Source organism: Aquarana catesbeiana, linkage group LG12 (assembly GCF_042186555.1).
Source record: "Aquarana catesbeiana isolate 2022-GZ linkage group LG12, ASM4218655v1, whole genome shotgun sequence".
Classification (NCBI taxonomy): Eukaryota; Metazoa; Chordata; class Amphibia; order Anura; family Ranidae; genus Aquarana; species Aquarana catesbeiana.
The window spans coordinates 21,451,301-21,471,617 of record NC_133335.1 but is presented as its reverse complement, the minus strand read 5'-3'; the positions used below and the strand labels follow the sequence as shown (position 1 = coordinate 21,471,617).

General features: G+C 46.1%; 1 protein-coding gene across 1 annotated transcript in view; it reads left to right on the top strand.

Annotated features, from left to right (window-relative positions):
* The window catches only part of STMN3 (stathmin 3), a 36,731-nt gene extending 17,444 nt beyond the window's left edge, over positions 1 to 19,287 (top strand). The window contains exons 3-5 of the mRNA XM_073607370.1: positions 9,110 to 9,285; positions 14,375 to 14,566; positions 18,964 to 19,287. Coding sequence (XP_073463471.1) covers positions 9,110 to 9,285; positions 14,375 to 14,566; positions 18,964 to 19,023 — 428 coding nt within the window. The 3' untranslated portion in view covers positions 19,024 to 19,287. The remainder of the gene's footprint in view (positions 1 to 9,109; positions 9,286 to 14,374; positions 14,567 to 18,963) is intronic.
* Positions 19,288 to 20,317: the final 1,030 nt, after the last annotated feature.

The window sequence follows — 20,317 nt, the reverse complement described above, 5'->3', positions numbered from 1 at the left end:
CTCCAGATGTTTTAGAAATACATTTCCCATGATGCTCATCTACACTGCAGAGTTCATGAGCATCATGGGAAATGTAGTTCCAAAACATCTGGGGTGCCAAGGTTCACCATCACTGCTCTAGGGTGTCTGAAAAATATATATATAATGTTTGGGGGTTCTAAGTAATTTTCTAGCAAAAAAAAAATGATTTTAATTTGTAAACAACAAGTTTGAAAAATAGGCCTGGTCCTTAAGTGGTTAAATACAGAAAAATATAGATTGATCTGTCCAGTGACCTCCTAACTTCCTGTTTGGTTTGACAACACGGTGCCACGGCTGCTTTGAAATCCCCCCAGCCAGTGTTGTCGGCCCCGCCCATTGGACTACAGAAAAATGCTGCTTCCTTGGCTACTCTTGTGGGAACATTGAGAACCCAGAACCCTGAGCTGGGCTTTAAAGGGTAATTCCACTTTCCTGGGAAACAAAATAGTAAATTTAAAAAAAAATATATATATATAGCATATACAATTGCGACTCAAGTCATTTTGTAAGTAAATGTTAAAAAAAATGACCTTTCCTTTTCCCTTTTTTTTTTTTTTTTCTTTTCCTTCCTCTTTTCTGGTACAATATTTTAATTGAAATATGAAAAAGGGAAAACCAGATAACAAATTCCCACGCAGGGGAAATGGACATAAAACATAAGAAAAAGGTTCACATAAAAGTACATAATAAAACATATATTATATCTTTCCTTTTCAATCTGCAGCGCTGTCATTTTCTGTAAAATGCAATATGGCCACCTGGAGGCGTTCTGTAGACAGACTTTGTACAGAACGCCCCCCTGAAAATGCCATTTCCTGCTTGTGTGATTGGCTCACTGATTTTCCTAGAAGTCTGCACTACAAGTCAGATTTTGGGCATCCCCTGCAGCAAAAAATTTCATTTTTTTGGTGAGATACTCCAAAAGGGAATCATGTCTAAAGGGATGCAGACCCTGCAGGGGCAGCAGCTGATAATTAGAGAACCACTCCCATGCGGATTCACTGAGCACATGGACACAGACAAAAAAAAACATATCTTCAGAATTACAAAAGGTAGGAATCTGCACCAAATTTTTTTTTTAAATCAGTGCAATGTACAGAGGTCACCTGGGGGGGGTTCTCAACAAAAGTGGTGTTACTCTTTAAAGCAGGGGTCTCAAACTGGCGGTCCTCCAGCTGTTGCTGAACTACAAGTCCCATGAGCCATTGCAAGGCTGACGGTTACAAGCATGACTCCCACAGGAAGAGGCATGATGGGACTTGTATTTCCGCAACAGCTGGAGGGCCGCCAGTTTGAGACCCCTGCTTTAAAGTGACCATTTTATCAGTGGGGTTCTAAATACTGGGATATGTTTCTCAGACTCAAAGCTAAAGAAGCTGGAGGACATCCAGCGGAATATCTGCAACTTTAAAATGTATCTAAAAAAAAATGATACAGTGTAGGATATTTCTGAAACTTTGTCACAATGCTATATTTATACTGCAAAAGTTAATAAAAAGATAGAGATTACATTTATCTAAACCCAAAAGCAAATGTAATATATTGCAGCTTACTAGTCCTTAGGTGTGGTGGCTGCATTCATTTTCATTTTCCTGCTTTTTTTTTTTCCTTTATTGTTACCTGGTAGTCCTCTAACATGCTTTCTGTCCTAAGGTGATAGTTGTGTTCACTCACCATACTGTATGAGGACAATAGAAAGAAGATAGGACTATGGAACCCCACCCCTATTCTTCATAACAGGCGGGTGTGGTTCTGTAGTCCTTTAGAGATATAGTACTGTGCAAAAGTTTTAGGCAGGTCTGAAGAAATGCTGTAAAGTAAGAATGCTTTAAAAAAAAAAAAATTAAAAATAAGAGCGAGTGGCGGGACTTTATATGAAGCACACAGCAGCAATGAAGGAAGTCGAGTGACTGGGAAATAATGTTTATTTATATTGAATAATCATTATATAAAACATTTTCGGCATACAACCTCTAAGAACATTTGATCATTTTCAACATAAGTTACATAGTAATCCACAATCCAGTAGACATTCATGTATTGGAAATAGAACAAGCAATAGATATATATTTGTAAACATAGCCAAGATAAGATTAATGCCTGAATGGCCTAGATACTCTTTCTAGATTTCTCTCGAAATAAAAAAAGAGGAGGGGAAGAAAAAGGGAATTAACATGGTTAATATGATAAATTATTAAAAACATTAGTTGAACCATAGGGAATATTGGTTAATCCATGGTAAGATGATAGTAGGAATCGATGGCTCGACGCGTTTCGCGGCTTTGTAGCCGCTCATCAGGAGCATAAACCATGGGAAATATCTAGAAACAGAGAACATAATTTCTACATAGTCTCAAAAAATATTAATTGAAAAATGGGGGTAAAAACAAAGAGGAACAAGGAAAATTTTTTTAAAGGGAAGAACATAAGGGGAGCATTGTGCAAGGTTGTATGTCCAACTTACATCTGCATCCGCGCAGTGGCAATGCGGCATCACGAGTCACCAATACACCGCAGGGTCTCATGTCCGGGGGCTGTGAAGGCTTGCAGAGGTGAAAACAACCGGCACAGACAGATCCTAAGGCCGTGAATGTGGTTGAAAAGCCCTAGTGGGAGGTGGGGGTGAAGACCCCGGTGGGGGATCTAGGTGAAAAAATGTGTACAATGTGTTTAGGGTAGTAACTATAGTAACCTCTGCAAGCCTTCACGGCCCCCCCGGAGATGAGACCCTGCGGTGTATTGGCAACTCGTGGTGCCGCATTGCCGCTGCGCGGATGCAGATGTAAGTTGGACATACATACTTATTTTTAATCAATGATAAGGATGGAGGCAGTTATCCCTTTGGTTCCTGCTTCATTTAAAGCCCCAAAACCCTCTTTTCTCTCATTTTAACTTTAAAAAAAAAAAATATTTTCGGTCACAATATGTTTTATTGCGATTCAACAAGAGCAAAAAATAAGCGCATAATTGCCCAACGCACGGGCCTGACATGTAATGATAAACATAAGAGCTAGAAAGAGTCATATACATGGTGGCCAATATTAGGCAACACTGGGTCACAGGGATGGAGATTGATATGTGACAATAGGCAAAAATCGTGACCAGGGGAGTATCTATCGCAAGGCAAAAAAGGCATTTGCTTTGGGTGGCATTTTTCAGGGGGGCGGGCGGAGCCGCCCCCAGGCAGAGGGGCAGAGGCAGCTCTTTAACTATTTCATGTCCTTTCGGTGGTTATACCAGGATGATGCCTGCAGCTTCAGGCATCATCTCGGTATTGTTTTTTTTTTAGAGCTGGCGGTCAGCTCCCTTGTAATAGCAATCAGAGCGGCTTACTAGCCGCTTGATTGCTATTACGAGCAGCGAGATAGGGGTCCCCCCCTTCCTCAGCTCTCTTGTCCCACCGGGACCAGCTGGCACGTCCGCCGGCTAGCCAGACAGCCAAGCAAAGCCAGGGCCGGCTTTAATCAGCTGTTCGTAACAGTAAACCGGAGGCGATGACTTGACATCACTTCCAGTTTATTCAGAAAACATCGGCCGCCAGCTTTTCAAAATCGAAAGCATTCAAAAACACAGATCTTGGTAATTGAATGCTTTTAACCGCTTGCCGACATTTGCCGTCATTTTACTGCGGCGGGTCGGCACGATCCCGCAAACCATCGTAGCTATACGTTGGCTCACGGGATCTGGATAGCAGGCGCGCACGCGGGGGTGCCGAAGCCCGTGGCCGCGATGAGTGCCTGCCAAGAGCGATCGCGAGCACGAGGGACAGGACACAGAAGTGTGTGTAAACACACAAATCCGTGTTCTGTTCTGAGAGGAGTGACAGATCGTGTGTTCCTGTTAGCTAGGAACCACGATCTATCTGTCATTTCCTCTAGGTCAGTCCCCTCCCCCTACAGTTAAAACACACATTAGGGAACACAGTTAACCCCTTGATCGCCCCCTAGTGTTAACCCCTTCCCTGCCAGTGACATTTTTACAGTAATCAATGCATTTTTATAGCACTGATCGCTGTATAAATGCCAGTGGTCCCAAAAATGTGTCAAAATTGTCCGATTGGCCATAATGTCGCAGTCATGATAAAAATCGCAGATCGCCGCCATTACTAGTAAAAAATAAATAAAAATACTATAAATCTATCCCCTATTTTGTAGATGCTATAACTTTTGCACAAACCAATCAATATACGCTTATTGTGATTTTTTTTTTTACCAACAATATGTAGAAGAATACATATCGGCCTAAACTGAGAAAAATTTGCTTTTTTTAAAAAAAAAAAAGAAAGGAGGGGGGGATATTTATAATAGCAAAAAGTACAAAATATTGTGTTTTTTTTTTTTTTAAATTGTTGGTCTTTTTTTGTTTATAGTGCAAAAAATAAAAAACGCAGAGGTGATCGAATACCACCAAAAGAAAGCTCTATTTGTGGGAAAAAAAGGACGTCAATTTTGTTTGGGTGCAACGTCGCATGACCGCGCAATCGTCAGTTAAAGCGACGCAGTGCCGGATCGCAAAAAATTGGCCTGGTCATTCAGCAGCCAAATCTTCCGGGGCTGAATTCGTTAAAGACCCCAGATCGCTCCATAAAGAGTACCTGTCACATGCTTATTGCTGTCACAAGGATGTTTACATTCCTTGAGACAGCAATAAAAGTGATAAGAAAAAAAAAAATTAAAGCAACAGTGTAAAAATAATAAAAAGAAAATAAATTGATAATTAAAAAATAATTTAAAGTGCCCCTGTCCTCACGCGCAAAGGCGAATGCATGTGTTGGTCCCACACGCATGCAAACGGCAATCGTCCCACACATGTAAAGTATCACCATGAACGTCAGATCATGGGCAGCAGTGAGGACTGGTGCTCCATTTTTTGGGAGGGGCGGCAAACAAACCGCCCGCTCGCTCATCCACCAGCCCTGCACTTACCCCATTCAGGTCGCAGGTGGCTTCTTCTCCCGGCCAAATCCGGTAGCTTTTCATCCTGGCCAATCCAGTCTTAGGACCCGATTCCTGTCAGGATTGGCCGGGAGGAGAAGCAGAAAGACAATAGCAAATCAACATTCGCTAATGTCACAAGTGGGTGGGCTCGGGGCGCAGAGCCCAACCTTTTTTGCAGCCAATTAGAGCCTCAGGCTCTAATCATGTGCTTCACAAAAAAAAAAGAATGGATATTAGGGGGGAGGTGCCCCTGCGTCTCTTATGTGTCGGCCACCGCTGACGGGCAGTAATTCTTTATATGGCACTTGGATGAATTATGTCTCAGGGTCTGATGAGGAAGCTGCAGCTGTTTACTATGAATAGCTGCAGCTCCCCATCAGACCCTGAGACAAAAACGGTATACCGCAACTGGTGTGGGCCAAATTTAGATGGGGGGGGGGATTGCCCGATTTTAGACTTGCCTAGGGCAGCACAAAACTAAAATACACCACTAGGGCAGGGTTGCTGGTGTCTCAGGAAGGACCTACCCGAGGGAGCAAGCCCCCGGAAGGATTACAGCCGCCCAAAGACATGGGTAGGAAGAAACCCGAGGAGGAAAAAAGAAAGAAGGCAGAAGAAAAAAAAAAAGTGATCAGGAAGAATAGAGAAAAAGGAGAAAATTATTTCTCAGACTCAGAAGCACCACAGGTAATAATCATTAGACGGCCCAAGCAAGCCGTAAGAAATGCAGGGAACGTGTAGGAATTCCACGGTTCCCAAACCTTATTTAGAGTGGGAGTCGCTCAAAATGCTGGACATATACTTAATGAGCATCAGAGCAGTCATCCGCGCCCTCATCCCCTGGAAGGCAACACTTGAGGTCTTCCAGGTCTGGGCTATAGTCTGTTTAGCTGAGATAACGAGATAGGCAGCCAACTTTAGTTGGTAAGCGTAAAGGCCAAGTATGGGACAATGCAGAAGGGCCAACTGGACATCCTTGCGCACCGTGACACGGAACAGAGTTCGAAGTAGGCTAAACACCCTAGACCAAAACCCTACCAATCTCGGGCAGGACCACCACGTGTGCAACACGTCCCCCAATTTGACCAAAATTTGGAAAGCAGCTGTCACTGTACCCAGGGTAGCCGCGGGCAACCCGGGTGGGGACCCAATACCACCTCAGGAGGATCTTATAAGCAGCCTCAAGCGTATTTGTGTTGAAGGAATATTTGGCAATCATGTTTATTTTTATCAATTTACCAGTGCGCAAACTGAAGTCAAATTTATATCAAATCAATATTTGGTGTGACCACCCTTTGGCTTGAAACTAGCATCAATTCGTACACTTGTACACTTTCACAAAGTCAGGGATTTTGTAGGATTAGAGTCAGGTGTATGATTAGCCAAATATACCAAGCAGGTGCTAATGATCATCAATGTCATATGTAGGTTGTAACATTCAGTCAGTAATTGAAACAGCTGTGTAGGAGGCTTAAAACTGGGTGAGGAACAGCCAAACTCTGCTACTAAGGTGAGGTTGTGGAAGACAGTTTCAGGTCACAGGTCATACACCATGGCAAGACTGAGCACAGAAACATGACACAAGGTAGTTCTACTGCATCAGCAAGGTCTCCCACAGGCAAAGATTTCAAAGCAGACTGGGGGTTCAAGACATGCCATTCAAGCTCTTTTGAAGAAGCACAAAAAAACGTTGAAGACCGTAGACGCAGTGGTCAGCCAAGACAACAATGTACCAGATGAAAGACACATCATGCTTACTTCTCTACCACATTGGAAGATGTCCATCAGCGCCATCAGCACAGAACTGGGGGAAACCAGTGGGATACACACTTCTACTGTCCGGAGAAGTCTGGCCAGAAGTGGTCCTCATGGAAGAATAGCCACCAAAAAAAAACACCATATCTCCAACGCGGGAACAAGGCTAAGCAACTCAACTATGCAGGAAAATATAGGAACTGGGGTGCAGAAAAATGGCAGCAGGTGCTCTGGACTGATGAGTAAAAAATGTGAAATATTTGGCTGTAGCAGGAGACAGTTTGTTGGTGAAGGGCTGGAGAGAGGTACAATAATGAGTGTCTGCAGGCAACTGTGAAGCATGGTGGAGGTTCCTTGCAAGTTTGGGGCAGCATTTCTGCAAATGGAGTTGGAGATTTGGTCAGGATCAATGGTGTCCTCAATGCTGAGAAATACAGGCAGCTACTTAACTATTATGCCATACCATCAGGGAGGCGTGCGATTGGCCCCAAATATATTCTGCAGCAGGACAAGGGCCCCAATCATACAGCCAATGCCATGAAGAGCTATCTTCAGTGTAAAGAAGCTCAAGGAGTCCTGGAGGTGATGGTTTGGCCCCCACAGAGCCCTGATCTCAGCCTCATGCAGTCTGTCTGGCATGACATGAAGAGGCAGAAGGATCTGAGGCAGCCGACATCCACAGAAGATCTGTGATTAGTTCTCCAAGATGTTTGGAACAACCTACCTGCCGAGTTCCTTCAACAACTGTGTGCAAAACTACCTAGAAGAACTGATGCCGGTTTGAAGGCAAAGGGTGGTCACACCAAATATTGGTTGGATTTGGATTTTGCACTCTCTAGTTTTAGTAAATCAACCCCTGTAATTGAAAACAGGCAGAGAGCACAGGAAGTTATCAGCTGACAAGATTTCTGGCAGGATCAACTGGTATTTTTTTTAACTTAAAGCGAAGTTCCACCCAATTTTGAAGGGTGGTCTTAAATGAAAGACCACCCCTCTCCACCCCTCGTTTTTAGATATTTTAAAACAAATTTTTACTTTCTCTAGTACCTACCAATTCAGCTGGGCCGCGGCCCAGGACATCACATCCTATTCTGTGGCGAGCCCCCCGTTGTCTTCCCGGACCTGTGTGCGTCCCAGAAGACAAGCTGGCCATTCACAAAGCGCCGCGCGACTCGCGCATGTGTAGTCGGGAACCGGCCGCTAGGCTCCACTGCTGGTTTCCCTTAGTTGAAATGGCGGCGCCTGCACCTAATCCGATGGACGGATCAGCCTCGGGTGCTGACATCGCAGACTCCCTGGACAGGTAAGTGTCCTTATTAAAAAAGTCAGCAGCTACAGTGTTTGTAGCTGCTCACTTTAAAAAAAAAAAAAAATTTGCGGCTGAAACACCGCTTTAATAAACACATACTACAAAAGGCTTTTGTCTGTATAACTAATAACTAATAGAAGGTCATTGTTTGGGTTTAATTACACTTCAGGATGAACATGGCCACAAGGGGGCCGTATAGCATGCAAAAGCATACAGAGCTTGCAAAAAAATCTTCTCCTGGAGTAAGAGTTGCTGTGTACAGCTGCCCATAGTAGTCAATGACAGGATGTAGTTGTACACAGGTATATACCGGTACTTGCATAATTATACGCACAGTCCAGTCCAGGGAGCCCGCAATGTCCTCACCCAAAGCCGACCCGTCCCTCGACTCCGGCATCTTCAGTAAGGGAATCAGGAAGTGAAGCATTGCGGCTTCACAGTCTGTTTCCTACTACTCATGTGCAAGTCACGCTGTGCAATCTGAATGGTCCCTGCTGTCTTCTGGGACCTGTGTGTCTCCCAGAAGACAGCGGAAGAGGGGAAGGAGGAGGAGCCAGACATTGCACAGTTCGCCAGCACAAAGTGTGGCGATCTATGCCCGGAAGTGGGTGGATTTGACAGGTATCTGCTCCCCCCCCCCCCCCCTGAAAGGTGCCAAATGTGGCACCGGGGGGGGGGGGAATCCGATCTGTAGAAGTTCCATTTCTGGGTGGAACTCCGCTTTAACAACCAGCTATTTACAGCTTGTTATGGAGAGAAAAAAAAATGCAAAACGCATCAAAAATGCAGCACTTGCTATCTTGGTGCAAGTCCATCGAAGTCTGTTACACGCAAAATGCAATCTGCTGTGGGGAAAAAAAGTCCTTGACCCTTTCCACAAACGCACCGGCTTAAAAACGCATAGATGTGAACGTGTACCATAGCAAACCACGTTAAGTGGCCTGTAGTGTGTTTCTGCAAACTGCAAAACGTACTAAAAAACGCATAGCTGTGAACCTTAAGGAACAACTCCAGATGAATGTGACGAACTGCTATTAGTGATGCCTGATATGTCGTAACTGCGATTTCTGAATCTTTCCTTTCACAGACATGGAGGTAAAGCAGCTGAATAAGAGAGCGTCAGGGCAGAGCTTCGAGGTGATCCTGAAGTCTCCCTCAGACTTGTCCCCGGACAGTCCTCCTCTGGCCACCTCTCCCCGGAAGAAGGAAATCTCTCTGGAGGAGCTGCAGAAGAGGCTGGAGGCAGCCGAGGAGAGGAGGAAGGTATGCTGCCACTACTGCAGAATCCTAATGGGGTGGGGTGGGGACCCAAAGTCTATCATAATTATTAAGAGGGGATATTCATTCAAAATTGTTTTTTTCATTCTTATTTGGAAGAAAAATAAACACATTGCTGAGTTTTAAAGCAGGAAACGCATACAGCATGCATCTGACAACTTCTGCTTGTGCATAACATTTATTATTATTATTATCATTATACAGAATTTATACAGAGCCAAAAGTTTGCGCAGCACCCCTACCCACCTCTGAGCACCAACCTTTGGTTCCATCCCCTACCCACCTCTGAGCATCAACCCTTGGTTCCACCTTCTACCCAGTTCCCAGTATGGCCCCTTTTAGAGAATACGGAGCCAAGTATCATTTTGTTCATTTTGTAGTGCTAAGTAATTAGTATGCAATTTGGTAATGATAACAAGAAAAGCAATAAAATAGATCCTCCGCAGGCAGCAGCAATAGAACCCCCATAAACAATGGACCCCCAGCAGCAACAGCAGATCTCCCAGCAGCCAGCATCAATAGACTCTCCAGCAGCAAGCAACAATAGACCCCTCCCTAAAAAGGAGATCCCTTCCAACAATTGACCCCCCCAGTATTAACAGATCCTCCACCAGCAACAATAGATTGGCATGCAAAAATAGATCCCCTCCAGCAACAATAGATACCCCAGCAGCCAGCATCAGTAGACCCTCCATCACACCCCATCACCCCTTGCCATTGTATAAATTCAGTGTTGGAGGTGCCGGAACTGCGTTCACCCACGTTCCCCCACGTTCCCGCTGAAAAAAAGCCCTGGGTGTGTTTAACCACAGCACACCCCACAGCACATTCCTAGGATGTGATCAGGTGCAGCCGAGCCTCCTTGTCACTGTATATCTATGTTATACGGTCGTTAAGCGGTTAAATAAGGACATGCGCTTTCCGGTGCATTTTGATGCGTTTTACCGCATTCCAGTACAGTTCCGTGCGGAAAAAATGCTCTACTTTATTTTCTGGAACTGTAACGCACTGGAACTGGCCGCGTTGATGTGAACTATGCCATTGGAAACCATATAAACTGCTATCCATGCGTTTTTGATGCAGAAAAAAAACGCACTGGACTGCATGTGATGTGAACCGTCCCTTAAAGCAGAACTAAGGTCCTCAATACTTACAGTGCTATGAAAAGGTATTCATACCCCTTGAAATTTTCCACATTTTGTCAAGTTACAACCAAAAACGTAAATGTATTTTATTGGGATTTTATGTGATAGACCAACACAAAGTGGCACATAATTGTGAAGTGGAAGGAATATGATAAATGGTTTTCCAAATTCTTTACAAATAAATATGTGAAATGTGGCGAGCATTTGTATTCAGCCACCTTTACTCTGATACCCCTAACTAATATCTAGTGGAATCAATTGCCTTCAGAAGTCACCTAACCAATAAAGAGTATGGCACAACTGCAAACCTACCAAGACATGACCGTCTATCTAAACTGACAGGCCGGGCAAGGAGAACATTAATCAGAGAAGCAGCCAAGAGGTTCATGGTAATTCTGGAGGAGCTGCTGAGATCAGGTGGGAGAATCTGTCCACAGGACAACTATTAGTCGTGCTCTCCACAAATCTGGCCTTTATGGAAGAGTGACAAGAAGAAAGCCATTGTTGAAAGAAAGCGATAGGAAGTCCTGTTTGCAGTTTGCTAATAGCCATGTGGGGGACACAGCAAACATGTGGAAGAAGGTGCTCTGGTCAGATGAGACCAAAATTGAACTTTTTGGCCTAAAAGCAAAACGCTATGTGTGGCGGAAAACTAAAACTGCACATCACTCTGAACACACCATCCCCACCGTGAAACATGGTGGTGGCAGCATCACATTGTGGGGATGCTTTTCTTCAGCAGGGACAGGGAAGCTGGTCAGAGTTGATGGGAAGATGGATGGAGCCAAATACAGGACAATCTTAGAAGAAAACCTGTAATGCCGCGTACACGCGGCCGGACTTTCCGACAGAAAAAGTCAGATGGGAGCTTTTGGTCGGACATTCCGACCGTGTGTATGCCCTATCGGACTTTTTCTGTCGGCATTGCCGATGGACTCAGATATAGAACATGCTCTAAATCTTTCCGTTAGAAATGCCAACGGAGTTTAGCCCATTCGCAAGTCTGACCGTGTGCATGCGGCATTAGTGTCTGCAAAAGACTTGAGACTGGGGCGGAGGTTCACCTTCCAGCAGGACAACGACCCTAAACATATAGCCAGAGCTACAATGGAATGGTTTAGATCAAAGCATATTCATGTGTTAGAATGGCCCAGTCAAAGTCCAGACCTAAATCCAATTGAGAATCTGTGGCTAGACTTGAAAATTGCTGTTCACAGATGCTCTCCATCCAATCTGACAGAGCTTGAGATATTTTAAAAAGAAGAATGGGCAAAAATGCCACTCTCTAGATATGCAAAGCTGGGAAAAGACTTTCAGCTGTAATTGCAGTGAAAGGAGGTTCTACAAAGTATTGACTCAGCTGAACACAAATGCACACCACACTTTTCACATATTTATTTAAAAAAAAAATTGGAAAACCATTTATCCTTTTCCTTCCACTTCACAATTATGAGCCACTTTGTGTTGGTCTATCACATAAAATCCCAATAAAATACATTTACGTTTTTGGTTGTAACGTGACAAAATGTGGAAAATATCAAGGGGTATGAATACTTTTTCAAGGCACTGTACCTTAACTCCAGTGGTCCAAAACCTGCAAGATCTCTCGCTGTCACTGACACCTTACCCTGGCTTCTTCCAGGTGCCAGTCATCGTCCATCTTAAATGGCTGGCATGCGATGACGTAACTCCCGTGCATACAGAGGTGCTCGGTGAACCTGGCACACAGTCGGAATATATACTGAGCTGCAGAGCTGCCACTCAGTATGCAATAAACAGTCTGCCTGCTCATAGTTTTTTAAAGAAAGGTTTTAGTTCCACTTTAAAAAATGTTTTTTAGCCTTCCCTGACTGAGCCAAATCTTCCTTCATTTGTGTCTCACACACTCCCCCTTCCAGACACTGCAGCTCACAGTGGGAGGATTTCATCTGCAGAAAGCAGTGGGCAGGACTGGGTGTGGCCAGGTGCTGATTGACAAGATTCAGGCTTGTGAATTAGCAGTGACAATGCTGATAGCCAAGCTCCATACAACATCTTTTCCTCTTATACTGCAAGCAGACACACAGCATACATGAGAGTGGCAACTCTGCTCTGAATTCAGGAGCAGTGCAGAGTTGTGGCCACCCATCACAGGAAGTTGCATTACATGGACTTCACTGGCAGGATCAACGAGTATGGAATGTGGGAATGTGATCACTTATAAAAAAGGGAAACAAGGTATTTATAATGTTTTTTTTTTTATATCTGTACACACACATGTTTTGCCTTTCATTTCTAATTTAAATTGAATGGCTTGTTTTACGAGGTGAGGGGTTTACATGTACATACAGTGGAACCTCAGGTTACGAGCATATGCTTGTAATCCAAAGTACTCGTATATCAAAGCGAGTTTTCCCATTGAAGTCAATGGAAACAAAAATAATTTGTTCCGCACTGACTTCAATGGGATGCAATACCGCATGCGGCTAGAGGCGGGGGGGGGGGGGGCACCGGAGAGCCTCGGAAATGGACGAAAACGCCCGAGAACACTTCGGCTGAGATCGGCAAACCTCGGAAAGACTTCCTACCCGAGGTTTGCCGAGGTCAGCCGTGCTGTCCGTGCATTTCCGAACGGCGGCGATCTGCAACGTTCGGCTCTGCTCCAGCACTGCACACCGTTTTGGCCTGAATTGTGCTTGTTTTGCAAGACAACACTCGCAAACCGAGTTGCGATTTTTAAAAATACGGTGCTCGTATTACGAAACGCTTGTTAACCGCGTTACTCGCAAACCGAGGTTCCACTGTATACAGTATTTGTTACATGGGACACCATAGTTGCATTTTAAAATGAACCTGGCAAGAAAAATGCAAAATGGCGTCTCCTATAGCTACACATACTTACCCCTTCTGTTCACTACTTTATCGGCACTGTTCAGGACCAAAGACCGTTAGCCTCATTTCATTATATTTCAACACACACCAGGCAGTCCCATTGGATGGGAGGAAGTCAAACCTCTCCTAAACCCAGTGGCTGAACAAAGCATCGGGGGATCAAAGGGAAGATGGAGATATGCTGCTGATGGGGCCACCAACATCAAAATGAACTTCTTACTTTGACCTAAAATGAAATCTGCAGCCCTCCAAAACCTGTAGAACTAAGCTCCCCGGTGTATAATAGGGCACCATAAGGTACCAGACAAATGTTAAATAATTTCCTTGTGTTTTATGAGGAAAGTCATATAACAAGGAGGTTCTGTCATGTCCAAAGGCTTTATTCAATGCCTTTTTCAAGGTAGGCCCAGAAAAAACCTCTCTGAAGGAAGCGTTCATGTAGGGCATTGGCCTGTTGGTGAAAATCAACCTCATCCATGCAAATTCTGCACAGTCTCAAGTACTGCGCATAGGTAATGCTGGTAAGGGGATGGGGGTGTGCACTGGAGGTATGTATCAGCGTGTTACCCGCCGTGGGTTTTCGATATAGGTCTGTACTTAACTGGCCATCAGGATGGATTCTAATCATCAGATCCAAAAAACGAATGAAGGAATGGTCTGTGGATCAAAGGTCTACCATTTGGTGAATGGTGTAAGTAATCACCGGTGCATTGGCGGAGTTTCCTGATTGTTTTGCCAAGATAGAATGCATGGCTGACGCATGTCATCGAGAAGTTGGCCCCTCTGGTCCCACAGTCTGCAGGTGTGTGTGTGGTGAGGGCGATTCGCCATTGGGGAGACTGAACTTGGTGCTCTCTTGGATCTGGGAGGCACAACGGACATTGTCCATAGTGGGGGGTGCTTGGGTTGATGGTGGCTGCTCGTCGAATGGTCTCTCGGGGAGGTGGCTTGACGAGGGACCGGCTCAGGGGTTGATCTTGCACACAGCTTTGATTCACAGACTATTCCTTCAAATAAATTCCTTGTAATTCAGAACTTGTGTCCTTTTTCCCCATCAGTCCCAGGAAGCTCAGGTGCTGAAACAACTTGCCGAGAAGCGGGAGCACGAGCGAGACGTCCTGCACCGGGCAATAGAAGACAACAACAATTTCAGCCGAATGGCTGAGGAAAAACTCAACTACAAGATGGAGCTCAGCAAGGAGATCCGTGACGCACATCTGTCCGCTCTCAGGGAGCGCCTCCGTGAAAAGGTATGGGTCTCCTGGGAGCATAACAGGACATCCTGTAAAAAAAAATATATATATATATATATGACTAGGCTGAAAAGCATGATATAATCAAATGTTGCATAGCAAATGTGAGCAGTGCTGGGACAAGGTCATCCAGTGCCCAAGGCAAAGATGCCAATCTGCGCCCCCTCCACTCCACTTCTCCCTATTAATGATGTTCAAGCTTAGGGATCCCAGTGGGCTGACAGGAGTAGTGAGGTTGCTGTCACTACTCCTGTCAGCCTTGTAATAGAAGGAAGGTGCCCTCACCCCTACAGTAATCCTAGTTACAAGCATAGGCACATCCCTTTAGCTAACCCTGGGGTAAATGTAGAGAGGAGTAGAGGAGTTATTGTCTGTGGTAAGTTTCCTGTGACCCCCAAATCAGAAGAATTCACTTCTGGTTTAAAGCCAGCAGTCACCTAATGCTAAGCTTAACATATGGAAGTCATGGGCAAAAAGGTCAGCAATGACATTGGCAACTCCTGCGGTCACCAGAGCCGGATTTAGCCTGCCTGATCTGGGGGTGCAGTAAAAAATGTTGGGGGGCATGCGAGGTCAGCAGGGCAGTGTATAGGATGCAGTAAGGCTGTGTAGAGAGGATTAGCAGTGCAGATGATGGGGTCAGCAGTTTGTAGGGCAGTGTACAGTTATCAGGACAGAGGACAGGGGGTCAACAGGGCAGAAGACAGGGAGTTAACAAGGCGGTATGCAGTGGATCAAAAAGGCAGTGTACAGGGGTCAGCAGAGGGATAGGAAAGGGGTCAGCAGGGCAGTGTACAGAGGTCAGTAGGGCAGAGGACAGGGGTCAGCAGTGCAGTGTATAGGGGTCAGCAGTGCAGTGTACAGGGGTCAGTATGGAAAAGAAGAGGGGTCACAGGGCAGAGGAAAAGAGGTCAGCAGTGCAGAGGACAGGGATCAGTAGGGCAGTGTACAGGGGTCAGCCGTGCAATGTACAGGGGTCAGCAGTGCAGAGGACAGGGCTCAGTAGTGCAGTGTACAGGGGTCAGCAGGGCAGTGTACAGGGGTCAGCCATGCAATGTACAGGGGTCAGCAGTGCAGTGTACAGGGGTCAGCAGTGCAGTGTACAGGGGTCAGCAGGGCAGTGTACAGGGGTCAGCAGTGCAGTGTACAGGGGTCAGCAGTGCAGTGTACAGGGGTCAGCAGGGCAGTGTACAGGGGTCAGCCGTGCAATGTACAGGGGTCAGCCGTGCAGTGTACAGGGGTCAGCCATGCAATGTACAGGGGTCAGCCGTGCAGTGTACAGGGGTCAGCAGGGCAGTGTACAGGGGTCAGCCATGCAATGTACAGGGGTCAGCCGTGCAGTGTACAGGGGTCAGCAGGGCAGTGTACAGGGGTCAGTAGGGCAGTGTACAGGGGTCAGTAGGGCAGTGTACAGGGGTCAGCCATGCAATGTACAGGGGTCAGCCGTGCAGTGTACAGGGGTCAGCAGGGCAGTGTACAGGGGTCAGCAGGGCAGTGTACAGGGGTCAGCCGTGCAATGTACAGGGGTCAGCCATGCAGTGTACAGGGGTCAGCCGTGCAGTGTACAGGGGTCAGCCGGGCAGTGTACAGGGGTCAGCCGTGCAGTGTACAGGGGTCAGCCGGGCAGTGTACAGGGGTCAGCCGGGCAGTGTACAGGGGTCAGCCGGGCAGTGTACAGGGGTCAGTAGGGCAGTGTACAGGGGTCAGCCGGGCAGTGTACAGGGGTCAGCCGGGCAGTGTACAGGGGTCAGCCGGGCAGTGTACAGGGGTCAGTAGGGCAGTGTACAGGGGTCAGTAGGGCAGTGTACAGGGGTCAGCCGGGCAGTGTACAGGGGTCAGCCGTGCAGTGTACAGGGGTCAGCCGGGCAGTGTACAGGGGTCAGCCGGGCAGTGTACAGGGGTCAGCCGGGCAGTGTACAGGGGTCAGCCGGGCAGTGTACAGGGGTCAGTAGGGCAGTGTACAGGGGTCAGTAGGGCAGTGTACAGGGGTCAGCCGTGCAGTGTACAGGGGTCAGCAGGGCAGAGGACAGGGGTCAGCAGTGCAGTGTATAGGGGTCAGCAGTGCAGCGGACAGGGGTCAGTATGGAAAAGAAGAGGGGTCACAAGGGCAGAGATTTTTTTTTACTTTCACTTTCAATGATAATGGTAAACAGGAGATATAGAGAGGGTGAATCTCCTTAATGGGGGTACAGACAGCAATATAAATTGACAGAGGTTCTAATCCCTCTCCGCTCTATCCAAAACTGAAAAAAAAAAGTTTTGCCTTTAGTTATACTTTAAGGCTGTGGTATTCCAAACTGCGCCCCTTTGCTTGCCTTTTTTTCTGGCCCTTGGGACACTATACCCCCCCTCTAATATCAACAACAGGGTATTATTCCTCTCACTGACACTAATGATGAATGAGCATAAATTCTACCTCTGATACCAATGATGGGGCACTATTCCTCCCACTTATACCAATAATGGGGCACTATTCCTCCTACTTACCCCAATAATGGGGCAATATTCCTCCCACTGACACCAATGATGGGGCACTATTCCTCCCACTTACCCCAATAATGGGGCACTATTCCTCCCACTGACACCAATGATGGGGCACTATTCCTCCCACTTACCCCAATAATGGGGCACTATTCCTCCCACTGACACCAATGATGGGGCACTATGCCTCCCACTTACACCAATGATGGGACACTATTCTTCCCACTGACACCAATGATGGATGAGCATAAATTCTACCTCTGACACCAATGATGGGGCACTATTCCTCCCACTAACAATAATGGGGCACCATTCTTCCCACTTACCCCAATAATGGGGCACCATTCATCCCACTTAGCCCAATGATGGGGCACTATTCCTCACACTCACACCAATGATGGGGCACTGTTCATCCAACTGATACCAATGATGGAACACTATTCCCCACACTGACACCAATAATGAGGCACTATTCCTCCCACTGATACCAATGATGGGGCACTATTCCTCCCACTGACACCAATGATGGGGCACTATTCCTTCCACTGATACCAATGATGGAACACTATTCCCCACACTGGCACCAATAATGGGGCACTATTCTTCCCACTGATACCAATGATGGGGCACTATTCCTCCCATTAAAATCAATGATTGAGAACTTTTTCTCCTCCACCTAACCACAGGGGTACTTTGTAATTTTGTACCCCCACTGACTACCAAGCCTGAGGCATTATCAGCCCCCCACTGTCCACAGTCTGGCCCCCCTAAAGTCTGAAGGACAGTAAACTGGCCCCTTGTTTAGAAAGTTGTTTTCGTTTTAGAGTGGAGAAGTAATAGGATACCTGTCAGTTTTTATTGCCGTTTGTGCCCCGTTAGGGAATTTCACCCCATATGTCCTGTGCACTGTTACTACCGAAAGCAAAAGTGAAAGAAATTCCCAAATCTTGTTGTCACCAGAACAGGGGTTAGAGGGGAAACCTTCCAACGGGGAAACTAGTTCTGGTGACAACCAGGAATTCCTTCATTGTGGGAGGAATTTTCTCACTTCCTGCTTTGGCTAAGGAACAGGAAGTGACAAGGAAAGCCCTAAATGGGACACAGGTGGCAAAAATAAAACTGTCAGGGTTTATAACCCTCCCTTACACTATACAAAAAAATGAAAAAAAAAAAGTTTTGCTTTTAGTTCTACGTTGTTGTTTTTCTAATGCAGCTAGTATAATGCCCCGTACACACGGTCGGATTTTCCGATGGAAAAAGTGCGATCGGATTGTGTTGTCGGAAATTCCGATCGTGTGTGGGCTCCATCGGACTTTTTCCTTTCGGAATTTCCGACACACAAAGTTTGAGAGCAGGCTATAAAATTTTCCGACCACAAAATCCGATCGTTTAAATTCCGATCGTGTGTACACAAATCCGACGCACAAAGTGCCACGCATGTTCAGGATAAATTAAGAGACGAAAGCTATTGGCTACTGCCCCGTTTATAGCCCCGACGTACGTGTTTTTACGTCACCGCGTTCAGAACGATCGGATTTTCCGACAACTTTGTGCGACCGTGTGCATGCAAGACAAGTTTGTCCTAAATACCCGTCGGAAAAAAATCCGATGGATTTTGTTGTCGGAATGTCCGATCAATGTCCGATCGTGTGTACAGGGCATTAGTATGTAATTTTTGGCTTGCTCTATGTACAATAGAGAGAGGGAAGGCTGCACTAGGGGCCAATCAGCTATCCAGCATGCAGATATGCTGACAAAGAACATGCTGACAGGGGGAGAGAGCAAAGTGATAATCGTAGGTATGTATTTTGTGCTTTTGGCCTAGAGTTCCACTTTAAGGTTTTGTACCCCCCCCCCACCTCAGTCGTGCTATTTCATTCACCCTCACAGACCCCGCTGTTGTTTCCTTCCAGGAGCTGCATGCTGTTGAAGTCCGCAAGAACAAGGAGCAGCGAGAGGAAATGTCCGGATAAACGCCGCCACTGCCGCAATCTTCCATGTTGTCTCCTGGAAACAGCAAAGGAAAACTGTTTTACGTACATGTCATCTGTCACTTCATCACACAGCCCCTTCCTTCCCATCCTCCCCTCTTACCTTCATGGCCCCCCCGCCGCCGTGGGGTAACGACATCCATACGATAACGCCATCTGGATCGCACGACAGCAGATTCTCCCGGAAGGAGAACGCCCCTTGCATATCTTATTTTTAAACCATATAAAAATACGATGGTTCGACCACCTGGCGTCCCGAGTCTTTATTGTCTCCTTTCCTGTCTACCTCTCCTCATTTAACCACTTCAGCCCCCCCGGAAGGATTTACCCCCTTCCAGACCAGAGCACTTTTTTGGCGATACGGCACTGCGTCGCTTTAACTGACAATTGCGCGTCCGGGCGGCGTGGCCCCCAAACAAAATTGACGTCCTTTTTTTTCCCCCACAAATAGAGCTTTATTTTGGTGGTATTTGACCACCTCTGCGTTTTTTATTTTTTGCGCTATAAACAAAAAAAGAGCGACAATTTTGAAAAAAAAAAAAAAAAAAAGCAATATTTTTTACTTTTTGCTATAATAAATATCCCCAAAAAATATATAAAAAAACTCATTTCTTTCTTAGTTTAGGCTGATATATATTCCTCTACATATTTTTGGTAAAAAAAAAAAAAAATCGCAATAAGCATAAACTGATTGGTTTGCGCAAAAGTTATAGCGTCTACAAAATAGGGGATAGATTTATGGCATTTTTATTATTCTTTTTTTTTTATTAGTAATGGCGGCGATCTGCGATTTTTATCGTGACTGCGACATTATGGCGGACAGATCGGACACTTTTGACACTATTTTGGGACTAGTGACATTTATACAGCGATCAGTGCTATAAAAAGCCACGGGTTACTGTGTAAATGACACTGGCAAGGAAGGGGTTAAACACTAGGGGGCAATCAAGGGGTTAAGTGTGTCCTAGGGAGTGATTCTAACTGTGGGGGGGGGGGGTTGCCTCACTAGAACATGACAGAGATCACTGCTCCTGATGACAGGGAGCGGTGATCTCTGTCATGTTGCTAGGTAGAACAGGGAAATGCCTTGTTTACATAGGCATCGCCCCATTCTGCCGCTCCGTGACACGATCGCGGGTCCCCAGCGGACATCGAGTCCACGGGACCCGCGGGCACGGTCACGGAGTACGGGGCAGGTGCGCGCTCGCCCACAATGCCGCGATTTAAAGGGGACGTACCTGTACGCCTATTTGCCCAGCTGTGCCATTGTGCCAAC